General features: G+C 38.1%; 1 protein-coding gene across 2 annotated transcripts in view; it reads left to right on the top strand.

The window, feature by feature from the left end:
- The window catches only part of LOC121383442 (inositol polyphosphate-5-phosphatase A-like), an 89,690-nt gene that overhangs the window by 54,853 nt on the left and 22,567 nt on the right, over nt 1-12,270 (top strand). For both annotated transcript variants that reach the window (XM_041513479.1, XM_041513478.1), the window contains exons 7-9: nt 1,411-1,482; nt 2,098-2,150; nt 5,038-5,101. In XM_041513479.1, coding sequence (XP_041369413.1) covers nt 1,411-1,482; nt 2,098-2,150; nt 5,038-5,101 — 189 coding nt within the window. The remainder of the gene's footprint in view (nt 1-1,410; nt 1,483-2,097; nt 2,151-5,037; nt 5,102-12,270) is intronic.

Below are 12,270 nucleotides of genomic sequence, written 5' to 3'. Positions count from 1 at the left end.
AGGAAGGAAATGTTTTATTAACGGCGCACTCAGCATATTGTATTTACGGTTATATGGCGTCGGTCATGTGGTTAAGGATCAGACAGGTATTGAGAGAGGAAACCTGCTGTTGCCACTTCATGGGCTACTCTTTTTCGATTAGCAGCTAGGGATATTTCATATGCACCATCCCACAGAGAGGATAGCACATGCCACAGCCTTTGTTACACCAGTTGTGGAGCACTGGCTGGAACGAGAAATAGTCCAATCGGCCCACCAACGGGAATCGATCCTATAGATCGATTGTGCATCAGGCGAGCGATGTACCACTGAGCTATGTCCCGCCCCACATATAGTATGAATGTAGTATAAAGAGACATGCTAACATTCTACAGGTATGCACGTCTTCAGAAGAAGAAGAAAATGACAATAAGTGTAAAAATAGGTTTTTTACAAAATTCATCTTAGTATCTTTTACTGCTTCATCATAATACATGTACACATATCATATAAGTGAATATTAGTTTACTTGCTCAACCTTTTTACTTGACCCTAATATCCTTAAAAGGTTCAAGTATAACCCCCCCCCCCCCACTCCTCTCTCTCTATCCTCCCCCCCACCCCCCCCCCCCTCTTCCCCCCCCCCCCCCCCCCCCCCCCCCCCCCCCCCCCCCCACCACCACACACACACACACACACCTTTTGGGCCCGACTCTTCTGGTATCAGAAGTGTCCGAGTCCAGGGGCATTAGCTTGTCAGTAACTAGATATACCTAGGAGATGATTAATTGAATAATTCTGTTACAATTGTTCTATTTTCATTATTTTTTGCATCTATCCTAATTGTCCAGGCCATACAGCCATTCAAGAGCTGCCTGTCTGGGACAAACATTTACTTAATAGTTAAGTGCATGTTTAGTGAGAGGAAGCTCATCGTAGTGGTATTTATACACAAGTTTCTATGCTCAGCTATGCACTCACATCGGACTTTAGAGCTGATGATGGAATACAAAACTAGCACCAACCAGCTGTAAACTCACTGATTTAATTAACCATTATCATGGAGATAGTCAGTATTTTTAAACAGCTGGGAAATATTTTTTTTTTTTTTTTTTTTTTTTTTTGTAATTGGCAAAATAAAATCAGGATAATTTAGTAATATCTGAGTATGTTATTTTTATTTTGTTAAATATGAATAGTAAATTGTACAGGCCGAATTTACAGAGCCTATTTTTCTTAAATGCAGATGATTTTAAAGTATTATTAATGTATGCACGTGTGTAAGGCAAAAAGCTGGCTTTGTAAATTCAGCCCAATATCTTTATATTGTTGTGAAACTGAGATGACAGTGGTGCTAGTTTGTATATATATTAGACCTACATGTTTGCTGGGTTTTTTGTTAATAATCAAAATTATGTTTTGTTCTTGCAGGTGCTATCAGGAAATATTGAAAATATTGCAGTCAAGGAAAAGGCTAAGTTTCCACAACACTTCTTTCCAGAGGTGTGCATTCTGATTTGTTGGTTCATATTGTTGAAGGCACATTTTGTTCATATAAATCTCATCTAATATCAGATTTTGCTATTATTTCGTGTGCTGTATTTAACATCTCTCCTATCTATGTCTCTCTCCCTCTCCCTCTCTCCCTCTCTCTCTCTCCCTCTCTCTCTCTCTCTCTCTCTCTCTCTCTCTCTCTCTCTCTCTCTCTCTCTCTCTCTCTCTCTCTCTCTCTCTCTCTCTCTCTCTCTCTCTCTCACTATCTCTGTGTGTGTCTGTGTGTCTCTCTGCCTCTCTCTCTTTCTCTTTTTTCTTTCTTTTATCACTCATTAGACAGTTATAAGGTAGACACCTAAACGGTTTACCAATAATTTTAAAATGTACATGATTCATTATAACCAAACATCTCTCCCCTCCCCCATATTTCTCTGATATTTATGACATCTCATGTATGCTAACTGAAATTAAGCATCTTTACTTACCTGTACATCGATTTGTCAGGGTGATGGTATTTGTAGTATTGATGTTTGCTGTATTGTTGTTCCTGTGAGGTTGTATATACTGTAAGTTACTTACAGATATATAGCAGATGTCAGCTGATACTTAGTTCTTACATTTTAGTTCAAGTGGTCAAGAAAAGGTTTCCTCAGAACCAGATGGAGCATCAACAATTGGTAAATAATGGTATTTAATATTAAATGGCCCTTTGAAACCAGTATATTATACAACTTGTATGTGTATATTCTGTAGTAATTATAACTTCTTGCTTAAATGATACATTTTGGCAAATCCATGTGTTGTGTTGGGGGGGGGGGGGGGGGGGGGGGGGGGTAGTTTTTTTCTTTCTTTTTTTTCTTGTTGCTTTTTCTTTTGGTGTTTCTAGTAGCTCAAAATGCATTTTATGTTTAAACAGGAAACTAAAAGGTAAACATGGAAAGTAGCTTTTTTAAATTAATGTAATGTAAAGTAATCAACAAAATTGTGATGTACATGCAGGTAATTTTAACCTATCTTTTTAAAACTTTCATATTCAACAGCATTTCACTGATGTTAAATTTAAGTTAAGTTTCAATAAGAAACCCCAATATGAATGTATTTACGAGTATTTTTATGAATTCTTTGACATACAGGTAGGATTGGGATGTATCCCAGTAGTAATGTCTGTGAGATGGTGCATATAAAAAATCCCTTGCTGCTAATCGAAAAGAGTAACCCATGAAGTTGCGACATCGAGTTTCCTCTCTCTATATCTGTGTGGTCCTTAACCGTATGTCCGACGCCATAAAATGTGTTGAGTGCGTCGTTAAATAAAATATTTCCTTCCTTCCCAGTGGTAAAGTGCCCGCCTAATATGTGATCAGTTTAGGATTGAACCGCATTGGTGGGCCCATTGGCCTGTTTCTTATTCCAGCCTGTGCACCACATTTGGTGTACATCAAAGGCCATGGTATGTGCTGTCCTGTGTGGGATGGTGCATATAAAGGATCACTTGCTACTCATATATGTACAATGTATGTGTCAAAATTACCAAATGTTTGACACTCATTATCCTATGATTAATAAATCAATGTGCTCTAGTAGTGTTGTAAAACAACTCTTCAACTGTTTTATAATATATCTCCGATTTAATTGTATTTTGAAATTGAAACAACATGAATGTGAAATAGAATATTTTTGAGGTTAACTCTTGGTGTAGGGTAACAATTCCATGTTGTCTATGATAACCTTTCTCCAGTTCTTATTCCATTCACTGATGATGTGCTAAAACCTACTGAATACCACTGAATTCCCTTTATCATATTGTCCAATGAGAATTAAAGCTGAGTTCGGCAAATATATTTTATTATTAATTCATCGAAAAGCCATGAAGAATAGTGTGTATGGGGCCCGGGGTTTGTGGTGGTATTTGTTTTGCCCATCTACTACCATTTTGACTGTAGGCTAATTGAAATTTTGAAGTCGGCTGTAAAGTTTCTGATCAGTTTGCCGAGTTACTAATACTTTTGGGGTCTAGTTGAAACCATGAAAGACCCGCGTGTATCAACATAGTCAGTCGTACATGTAAATAAGGTTAAGTGTCAATTCCCAGTTCGTACCGAATTACATGTCTGCATACATCCTGGGAATACTTGCAGAATTGTTTGGAATCATGAATAAATTTGCTCACTATATTTCCTTGCAGACCTCTGCATTTATTTATGGTGCTAGCTTGCCAATTAGGAAATTCTATTTCACCATGATGAAATAATGTAGTATTCCGTGTGGACAAGACTTCTTTTTATTTTTTCTCTTTTTTTTTTTTTTATATTTTTTTTTTTTTATGTGTTAAACAGTGGGTTTTTTTTTAGTTCAGTAACATAAAGCAGATCTACATTTAATACTTTCTCTGGAGGTTGAAATAGTATGGTTACCACATTGGCTAGCGTATTTGTTAGTTGAATAACACAAAGCAGATACACTGGGTTATTTTAGTTTTTTCTAGAAGTTGTAGTAAATGTAATTTCCATGTTTTGTTAGCATTTTCATTGCTTGAATTACCTACACACAAGATTATTCTCTTTGAAGTGTCAAAATATCTCTCGTATAGTGCTTGCTTTCAGTTGTGAGTTGTGTATGACATTAGAAAGAAGAAACCTAATTATGATAAAAAGACAAAGAAGTGCACCTAGTTTGTTGGATATTTTCGACTAATTTAGACTGCCTCTGTCCATAATTCATCTTACGAGCCTTGCTTTAATTTCTCCTAAGAGGTATTACACTTAAATACATAGCTCTCAGTTCATCCATGTAACTCGTTAAGAAATGAGAAAATCTATTTCGGGCTGGCTTTATGTAGGCAGGTAGGTAAATAGGTACATGCTGGGATGTCGTTGTGTGTGTGTGCGTGGTGCATCTGGTGTGTATCTGTGTGTGTGGTGTGTGTATCTGTTGTGCGTGTGTGTGTGTGCATATGTGTGTGCAATACTAAGTTTGTGTGTCTGTCTATTGTGTGTGTCTGTGTGTTTTGTGTGTGTGTATCTGTATGTATGTGTCTGTGTGTGTGTGTGTGTGTTTCTGTGTGTGTGGTGTTTGTATCTGTTGTGCATGTGTGTATATCTGTGTGTGCAATACTATGTTTGTGTGTCTGTCTATTGTGTATCTTGTCTGTTTTGTGTGTGTGTGTGTGTGTCTATCTGTGTGTGCATGTATCTGTGTGTGTATGTCTTGTGTGTGTATGTCTTGTGTGTGTGTGTGTGTGCGCGCATGTATGTATCTGTGTGAGTGTGTGTATGTGTCTGTGCACATTTGTGAGTGAGTGTGTGTGTGTGTGCGTGTGTGTGTATGCATGCATGCGATGTGTAGCCCTTGGAATTCAGATCATCCAGGCGAGGCAATTTAGTACAGTCAGATAATAACAAAGTAAGTACCCCATAATGTTAAAAGTGCTGTTGCATGTTGCAGATCTATTATGCAGTGTTCAGCTTTTTGCTGTTGCAAATTCCAAGTGCTGTGTGGGTGTGGTTGTTACACAATATTACAGCTGATCCGCCATTGTTTTGATCTTTATTATTTTGTTTTCAGTATTTTTGATCTGGTCAATATTCACCTGTTCCATGATGCTTCAAATATCATTGCCATGCAATCCGTGAGTATATGTATCTAAATCTGCTACAATTTTCTATTGAGAGGGACATAATTCGGTGGGAGAGAACTCACCTAGTGAAAAGATTGAGTCTAGTTTGCCTGAGAATGGACAGTCATTGTTCTTTTTAGTTCCAGTTACTGTTTTGTGAAGGGCGGGACGTAGCCCAGTGGTAAAGCATTCGCTTGATGTGTCGTCGGTCTGGGATCGATCCCCGTCGGTGGGCCCATTGGGCTATTTCTCACTCAGCCAGTGTACCACGACTGGTACATCAAAGGCTGTGGTATGTGTTATACTGTCTGTGCGATGGTGCATATAAAAGATCCCTTGCTGCTAATCGAAAAGAGCCCATGAAGTGGCGACAGCGGGTTTCCTTTCTCAATATCTGTGTGGTCCTTAACCATATGTCTGATGCCATATAAGTGTAAATATAATGTGTTAAGTGTGTCGTTAAATAAAATATTTCCTTACTTGTTTTGTGAATTAGCATAAAAGCTGTTATATGTAAAAGAAAAAAGAAAGAAAGAAGTGTTTTATTTAACGACGCACTCAACACATTTTATTTATGGTTATATGGCGTCAAACATATGGTTAAGGACCACACAGATTTTTTTAGAGGAAACCCGCTGTCGCCACATAGGCTACTCTTTTACGACAGGCAGCAAGGGATCTTTTATTTGCGCTTCCCAGGCAGGATAGCACAAACCATGGCCTTTGTTGAACCAGTTATGGATCACTGGTCGGTGCAAGTGGTTTACACCTACCCATTGAGCCTTGTGGAGCACTCACTCAGGGTTTGGAGTCGGTATCTGGATTAAAAATCCCATGCCTCGACGGGGATCCGAACCCAGTACCTACCAGCCTGTAGACCGATGGCCTAACCACTACGCCACCGAGGCCGGTATATATGTAAAAGATCCCTTGCTGCTAGTTTTTCCTAGCCAGTGCCTGATATATTAACGGTCATGATATGTGGCAAGTGCATGTTAAAGATTCCTTGTTGCTAATGGGAAAATGTAGCTTTTTCCAGTAAAATCACATGTCACAATGTTTGATATCCAGTCCTAGGCAGTAGTTCATGATTATGAAATCTAGTGGTGTCATTAAACAAAACAAACAAAACATGTGCTGCTAATACTAAGGATTTACTTAACCTTTAGACTACTGGATTAATTTTTAACAAAAACTAAGTTGAGTGGGTACAAGTTTATAATTTTTACTCACATATATTCACTTAAATGTTTTATAAATACATGAAATAAAGTTCATATATGAATCGGTAAGTATTATTTTCGTGGGTTTTTTTGTAATTTTTATTATTTTTAGATCAGCTAATGGTGGTTAAAATTAAGGAAAAAATCGAAAAAGTTGCGTTTACTTGCGGGCATTTGTGGCCAGCTGTCCAGTATTTATGTCCATTATTCCCAATAACAGTGGTTTTCTGACCATATTGCAATATTTGGTAATTTTCGTTGTTGGTAAAACGATCAAATTTATTATCAAATTAGCTGTCACTATCAGCTATCGATCCCTGAAAATGAAGGCGACATGCCGCCATTGTTGTCAAGCGAAAATACTTGCCAAAAACCACTTTCTGAACTCAAAATTTCAAGGTATTTTCCATTGAAAAAATCAAAACAAAAGCCACTATTTTGGAAAAAAATCTTTTTTCTTTTATTATATTTCCGTTTCCGGTGAGTGTCGTATACAAAACGGTGGGAAATATGAATTGGGGAATGCACTGTATACAGTGTACAGTATGTCGACTGACGTGACGTCGGGCGAGATATCTCGCCTGCGGTACTCAAAAGGTTAAGTAGGTTTCTTCTCTTATTCCTTGGAACATGTGATAACGTTAAATGACTGATAGCTTTGAAGCAATGGGAATTCTTGTACTAAATGTAATGAAAGTGGAAAAGACTTTTGATATGCATGTATCTAAGGATGTAAACTGTTTCTTTTAACTAAGATAATTACACCAAATGAACAGTGTGTGTGAGGGTGGGGGGAGTATGTACAAGTGTTTGTTATGGGGTTTGTTGTGTGGGTTTTGGGTTTGTTTTTTGTTGTTTTTTCCTTCTTTTTAAAACCAGCTTTTCCTTTTAAGATAAACAGCACCTTTTGCCTCGTCTACCAACTTGAACTACTTAACATGTAAATGGCTGCCATCATCTCTTCTGGCAAGTCTCTCTTCTAAAGATTAAGTGCTGCTTAAACACTTTTTAATTGATTATTTGTTTATGGTCTTCACTTGGTTCTGGTGTGATTCATGAGTTCAGCACATGCATGTAATGCAGATGGTTAGGCATTAATACTCTTGCCTATAACCAGGGTTTCTGCCAGAGGCTATGGACAGTAAAAATACATACCTTAAAATCTTGGAAATTAAAATAAAGATCACAATTATAATTTTTTAGATAGACGATGATAAGAGAACTGTTGAAAATTTGTCAAAATGCAGTGTCCAATTTTGAAACATTTTAAACCCATAACCACCTTTGTAGGCAGCACTTATGGTCTGTTTTGTTTTTATTACTTACCTTGAGATTAATTTCTGGCAGATTTAAATCTTGTTAACTCCCCACTCCCAATCCAGTAGACCCACTTTATTGCTTTCTATTTCATCTGGTGCCTTTCCACTGGTAGATCAATAATAAGATTAGTCTGACAGCAGCAGGTTTCTTCTCTCATGTCTCTAGACATTGTGTTGCTATTATCGTTAGTTAAAAACACAATAGATACTGGGTAGTCTGTGTGTGGAGGTGATTTGATTTATTTGATTTAGTCAATTACGTCTCTGTTAGGCAGTTGTCTGGTGTCATTAAATATACATGAAATTCTTCGAAAACAGGGAAAATAATGCATCAGTTCTAATATCTTAACTTATAAAAACAGTTGTCGGTTTTAAAATTGGTTAAAACAATGTTTACTCTACAATAATCTCCCACGGTTAAAGGGACATCCCTGAGTTTGCTGCATTGTAAGATGTTTCCGACTAATAAAATATTTCTACGATTACATTTTCATATTAAATATATTTTCTTGTTTAGAATATCAATGTCTGTATATTCAATGTGTTTCTGGTCATCTCAGTATTTGTAAGAAGCCCAAACTGGATTTTGTCTTCAAATAATTTTGTACATACGAAAAAAAGAAAAGTTTTAGGGAATAAAATGAAATTTAACCTAGTACAAATATTAGAACGTTCAGAAACACGTTTAATATGCAGCCACTAATATTTTATGCAGAAAAATTTATTTCATATGTAATTACAATCATTAAAAAGTCTGTTAGTTGATAACATCTTAAAAATTGCAGCAAATTCAGGGATGTCCCTTTAAAGTAGTGTCAACCATAAAAACATTGGAAGTCCTTTCATTCGTATTGGCATTTTAGATTGCCAGACTGGCATGGTTATGGATGACACAGGGAAGCTATTTGTAACTACAATGAAACCACGCTATTACGACCTTTGGCGGGACTTTCTCTAATTGGTTTTAATAGTGGGTTGGTCCTAATACCGAACTGTCAACTTTATCATTCAAAATATTGATTGTGAATTTTACATCACAGCCTCCTTTTCGGTTGCCATCAGTAATGTGTGAACTGATAAAATTACTTGGCGATGATGGTTTATTAACATTTACATTGAAATGCAAGAATAATCAAGTGTCAAACCTGCTTCAGGTATTTGTGAGCCAGGACCCGTTCTTTTTCTTAATTATTACACAATAACAACCGTCTGGACAAATGACATCCTCTTGATGTTTTAGGATGTCGACTGCCCCAAAGGTAATACAAACACATGTAGTCTGTCTCACTTCACTGATTGCAGTTAATCGTGGCATTTATTGTTACTTTCTGGGGGCGAGACGTAGCCCAGTGGTAAAGCGCTCGCTTGATGCCCAGTCGGTTTGGGATCGATCCCCATCAGTGGGCCCATTGGGCTATTTCTTGCTCCAGCCAGTTCACCATGATTGGTACATCAAAGGCCATGGTATGTGCTATCCTGTCTATGGGATGGTGTATATAAAAGATCCCATGAAGTGGCGACAGCGGGTTTCCTCCTTCAATATCTGTGTGGTCATTAACCATATGTCTGACGCCATATAACCGTAAATAAAATGTGTTGAGTGCATCGTTAAATAAAACATTTCCTTCCTTCCTTGTTACTTTCTGTGTGTGAAATAAAAGTACTAGGATGGTATAGCATTTGTTTTCATTAAAAAAAACCATGTTACTCTGTGTAACTGTTACTTTTCAACATTATTGTGGGCAAGTTATACAATAAAATGACTGTACCTTCCAGAAATTAACTATGACTTTCTAGATCGAAAGTAATACCTTTGTCTTTCCAATGAAATAAAATTAAATTTAAATATAAAAATAAATAAAAAAAAGTTTTATTTAACGACACACTCAACACATTTTATTTACGGTTATATGGCGTCAGACATATGGTTAAGGACCACACAGATTTTGAGAGGAAACCCAATGTCGCCACTACATGGGCTACTCTTCCGATTAGCAGCAAGGGATCTTTTATTTGCACTTCCGACAGGCAGGATAGCACAAACCATGGCCTTTGTTGAACCAGTTATGGATCACTGGTCGGTGCAAGTGGTTTACACCTACCCATTGAGCCTTGCGGAGCACTCACTCAGGGTTTGGAGTCGGTATCTGGATTAAAAATCCCATGCCTCGACTGGGATCCGAACCCAGTACCTACCAGCCTGTAGACCGATGGCCTACCACGACGCTACCGAGGCCGGTAAATTTAAATATAAGACTATTTAATTGTTAGTTTGAGCAACACATATACCTGCAATAAACATTAACATCATACTGTGGAAAACTAGTCAAGGTGTTACCACGTTATTTATTGTTTATCGCTTTTGTGACGTGACAAGTAAGTGCTGTGGTCACATTTGTGGGGTCCAGATGCACAGAAATTGACCATTGGGTCTGACTTTACTGGTCGTAATCTGTAATAGTGGGGTGGTCTTACTACTGAGGTAGTTTTACTATAAAATAATAAGGAAATATTCCGGTCTTTAAAACATTGGTCTTTATATTGGGGTGGTCTTAGTACAGGAGTGGTCTTAGTACTGGGGTGGTCATTAGGTTGGGTTTTTTTATCTATTTGTATTCTGATTTCTGTTACTGTCTGTGTCATCATTTAAAAACTCTCTATCCATAAGGTCCTATATCTACAGAAAGTTATACACCATTATGTTAAGGTCCCATAGACAGTTATACCATCCTGTTATGGTTTCATCATTTCAAAAGATCAGTAGTGGCACAGAATGTATCTCAGTTTGAGATCTGAGATGTGCTCAACCCTACCACCACAACCCAACACACACACACACACACACACACACACACACACACACATGTACAGACACCCACGCGCACACACACACACACAGACACAGACACACACACACACACACACACACAGACACACACATACACACACACATACATACATACACACACAGACACACACACACATACATACAGACATACACACATACATACACAGACACACACTCACACATACATACACACACACATACACACACACATACATACACACACAGACACACACACACACACACGCATACATACACACACACACACTTTCCATCGTTCCACTATGTGAATTCTTTGGGTTTATTTCGTTTTCCAGTCAGTGCTATTTGGTTAATGCTGAGTAGGTGAAGCCTATGGGACATATACTGAACAAAATAAGAAACTTCTGCTAACTTTGCTTGAACATAACTTCATGAAAACAAACCTGGGGAATAATTGTTATATATGCATTTAAAGAGTGTTCCATGATGCATTGTTTGGTGCAAAAATCATGGCCATAGGTTAACAGAAACTGGGAGAAATTTTGACCAAGTGTGGTAGGGGTTAAAAAAAATCCCACCCACTTAATAACAGGTATGACCACCTCTTGAATTGACCACTGCAGTGCATCGCAGGCGCATAGAATTGACTAAAGTGTTGATTTCTGCCTGTGGAATATTGTTCCATTCCTGAATGAACGCTTGACGAAGTTCGTTGACGTTAGCGGGTGGGTTGGGACGATGCCTCAAACGTCTGTCCAGACTATCCCAGACATGCTCGATGGGGTTGAGATCAGGACTTTTAGCGGGCCATGCAGTCACAATGAAATCAATGTTATTTGTCCTAAGAAAATTTACAGTGTCTCTAGCTGTATGAGAGATGGCATTATCATGCTGAAAAATTGATATGTTGGTGTTGTTATGGAACAGAGGAATGACATGATGAGTGAGAATGTCATCGCGGTAACATTGAGCATTTAAATTGCCATCAATGACGACTAGTGGTGAACGATAACCATGGGCAATGGCTGCCCAGACCATGACAGAACCCCCACCCCTGAAACGATCTCATTCAAGAACACAACAGTTAGCATAGCGTTCATTTCTCCTACGGTAGACGCGCACCCTGCCATCACCACGTTGTAAAGAAAATCTGGATTCATCCGAAAAAAGAACGGTATTCCAGCGTCGCCGTATCCAACGAGTGTGTACACGTGCCCAATTAAGACGATTTAGACAAGGACGTCGTGCATGTAAACCGTTCTCCCGCAGACGATTACGAACAGTTTGCCCACTGATTCAGTTATTATGAAGCCCAGGTGTGTTAGCAGCAGTAGCAGTGGCAGTTTGGAATCGATTGCGCAAATGCGTGTTCATGATATAGCGGTCTTGACCACGCGTAATACACGGACGTCGAAGATTTCGTATTGCTCGACTAGAATTCCCAACATGCCTTGCAACGTCTTCTGTCGACATGCCAGCATCAAGCATGCCAATCGCCCGTTCACGTAAATTACTGGGTATTCTTGGCATACTAAAAATGCTACAATGTAAAAAACATTAATTTTTTTACAAATTTTGAAGCGTTTTCGTTAACTTGACAACAATGTCAGTAAGACAGGTAAAACAGATTGACCGAATACTACACGGGACATGTCGAACCATGCATGCACGTGCAAATTGAATTTCACGTTGTCGACGATTAACAGTGCAAAAATAATCGATAAAATTCATGAATCCTGATAATACAGCTCAAGGCTAATACTACCTATATAATTTTATTACACAATGAATTCTTTAACACAACAAATACTA

The sequence above is a fragment of the Gigantopelta aegis genome, chromosome 10 (assembly GCF_016097555.1).
Source record: "Gigantopelta aegis isolate Gae_Host chromosome 10, Gae_host_genome, whole genome shotgun sequence".
In the NCBI taxonomy this organism is placed as follows: Eukaryota; Metazoa; Mollusca; class Gastropoda; order Neomphalida; family Peltospiridae; genus Gigantopelta; species Gigantopelta aegis.
The sequence above is the reverse complement of the archived record's forward strand: the minus strand, read 5'-3'. Positions and strand labels throughout refer to the sequence as shown.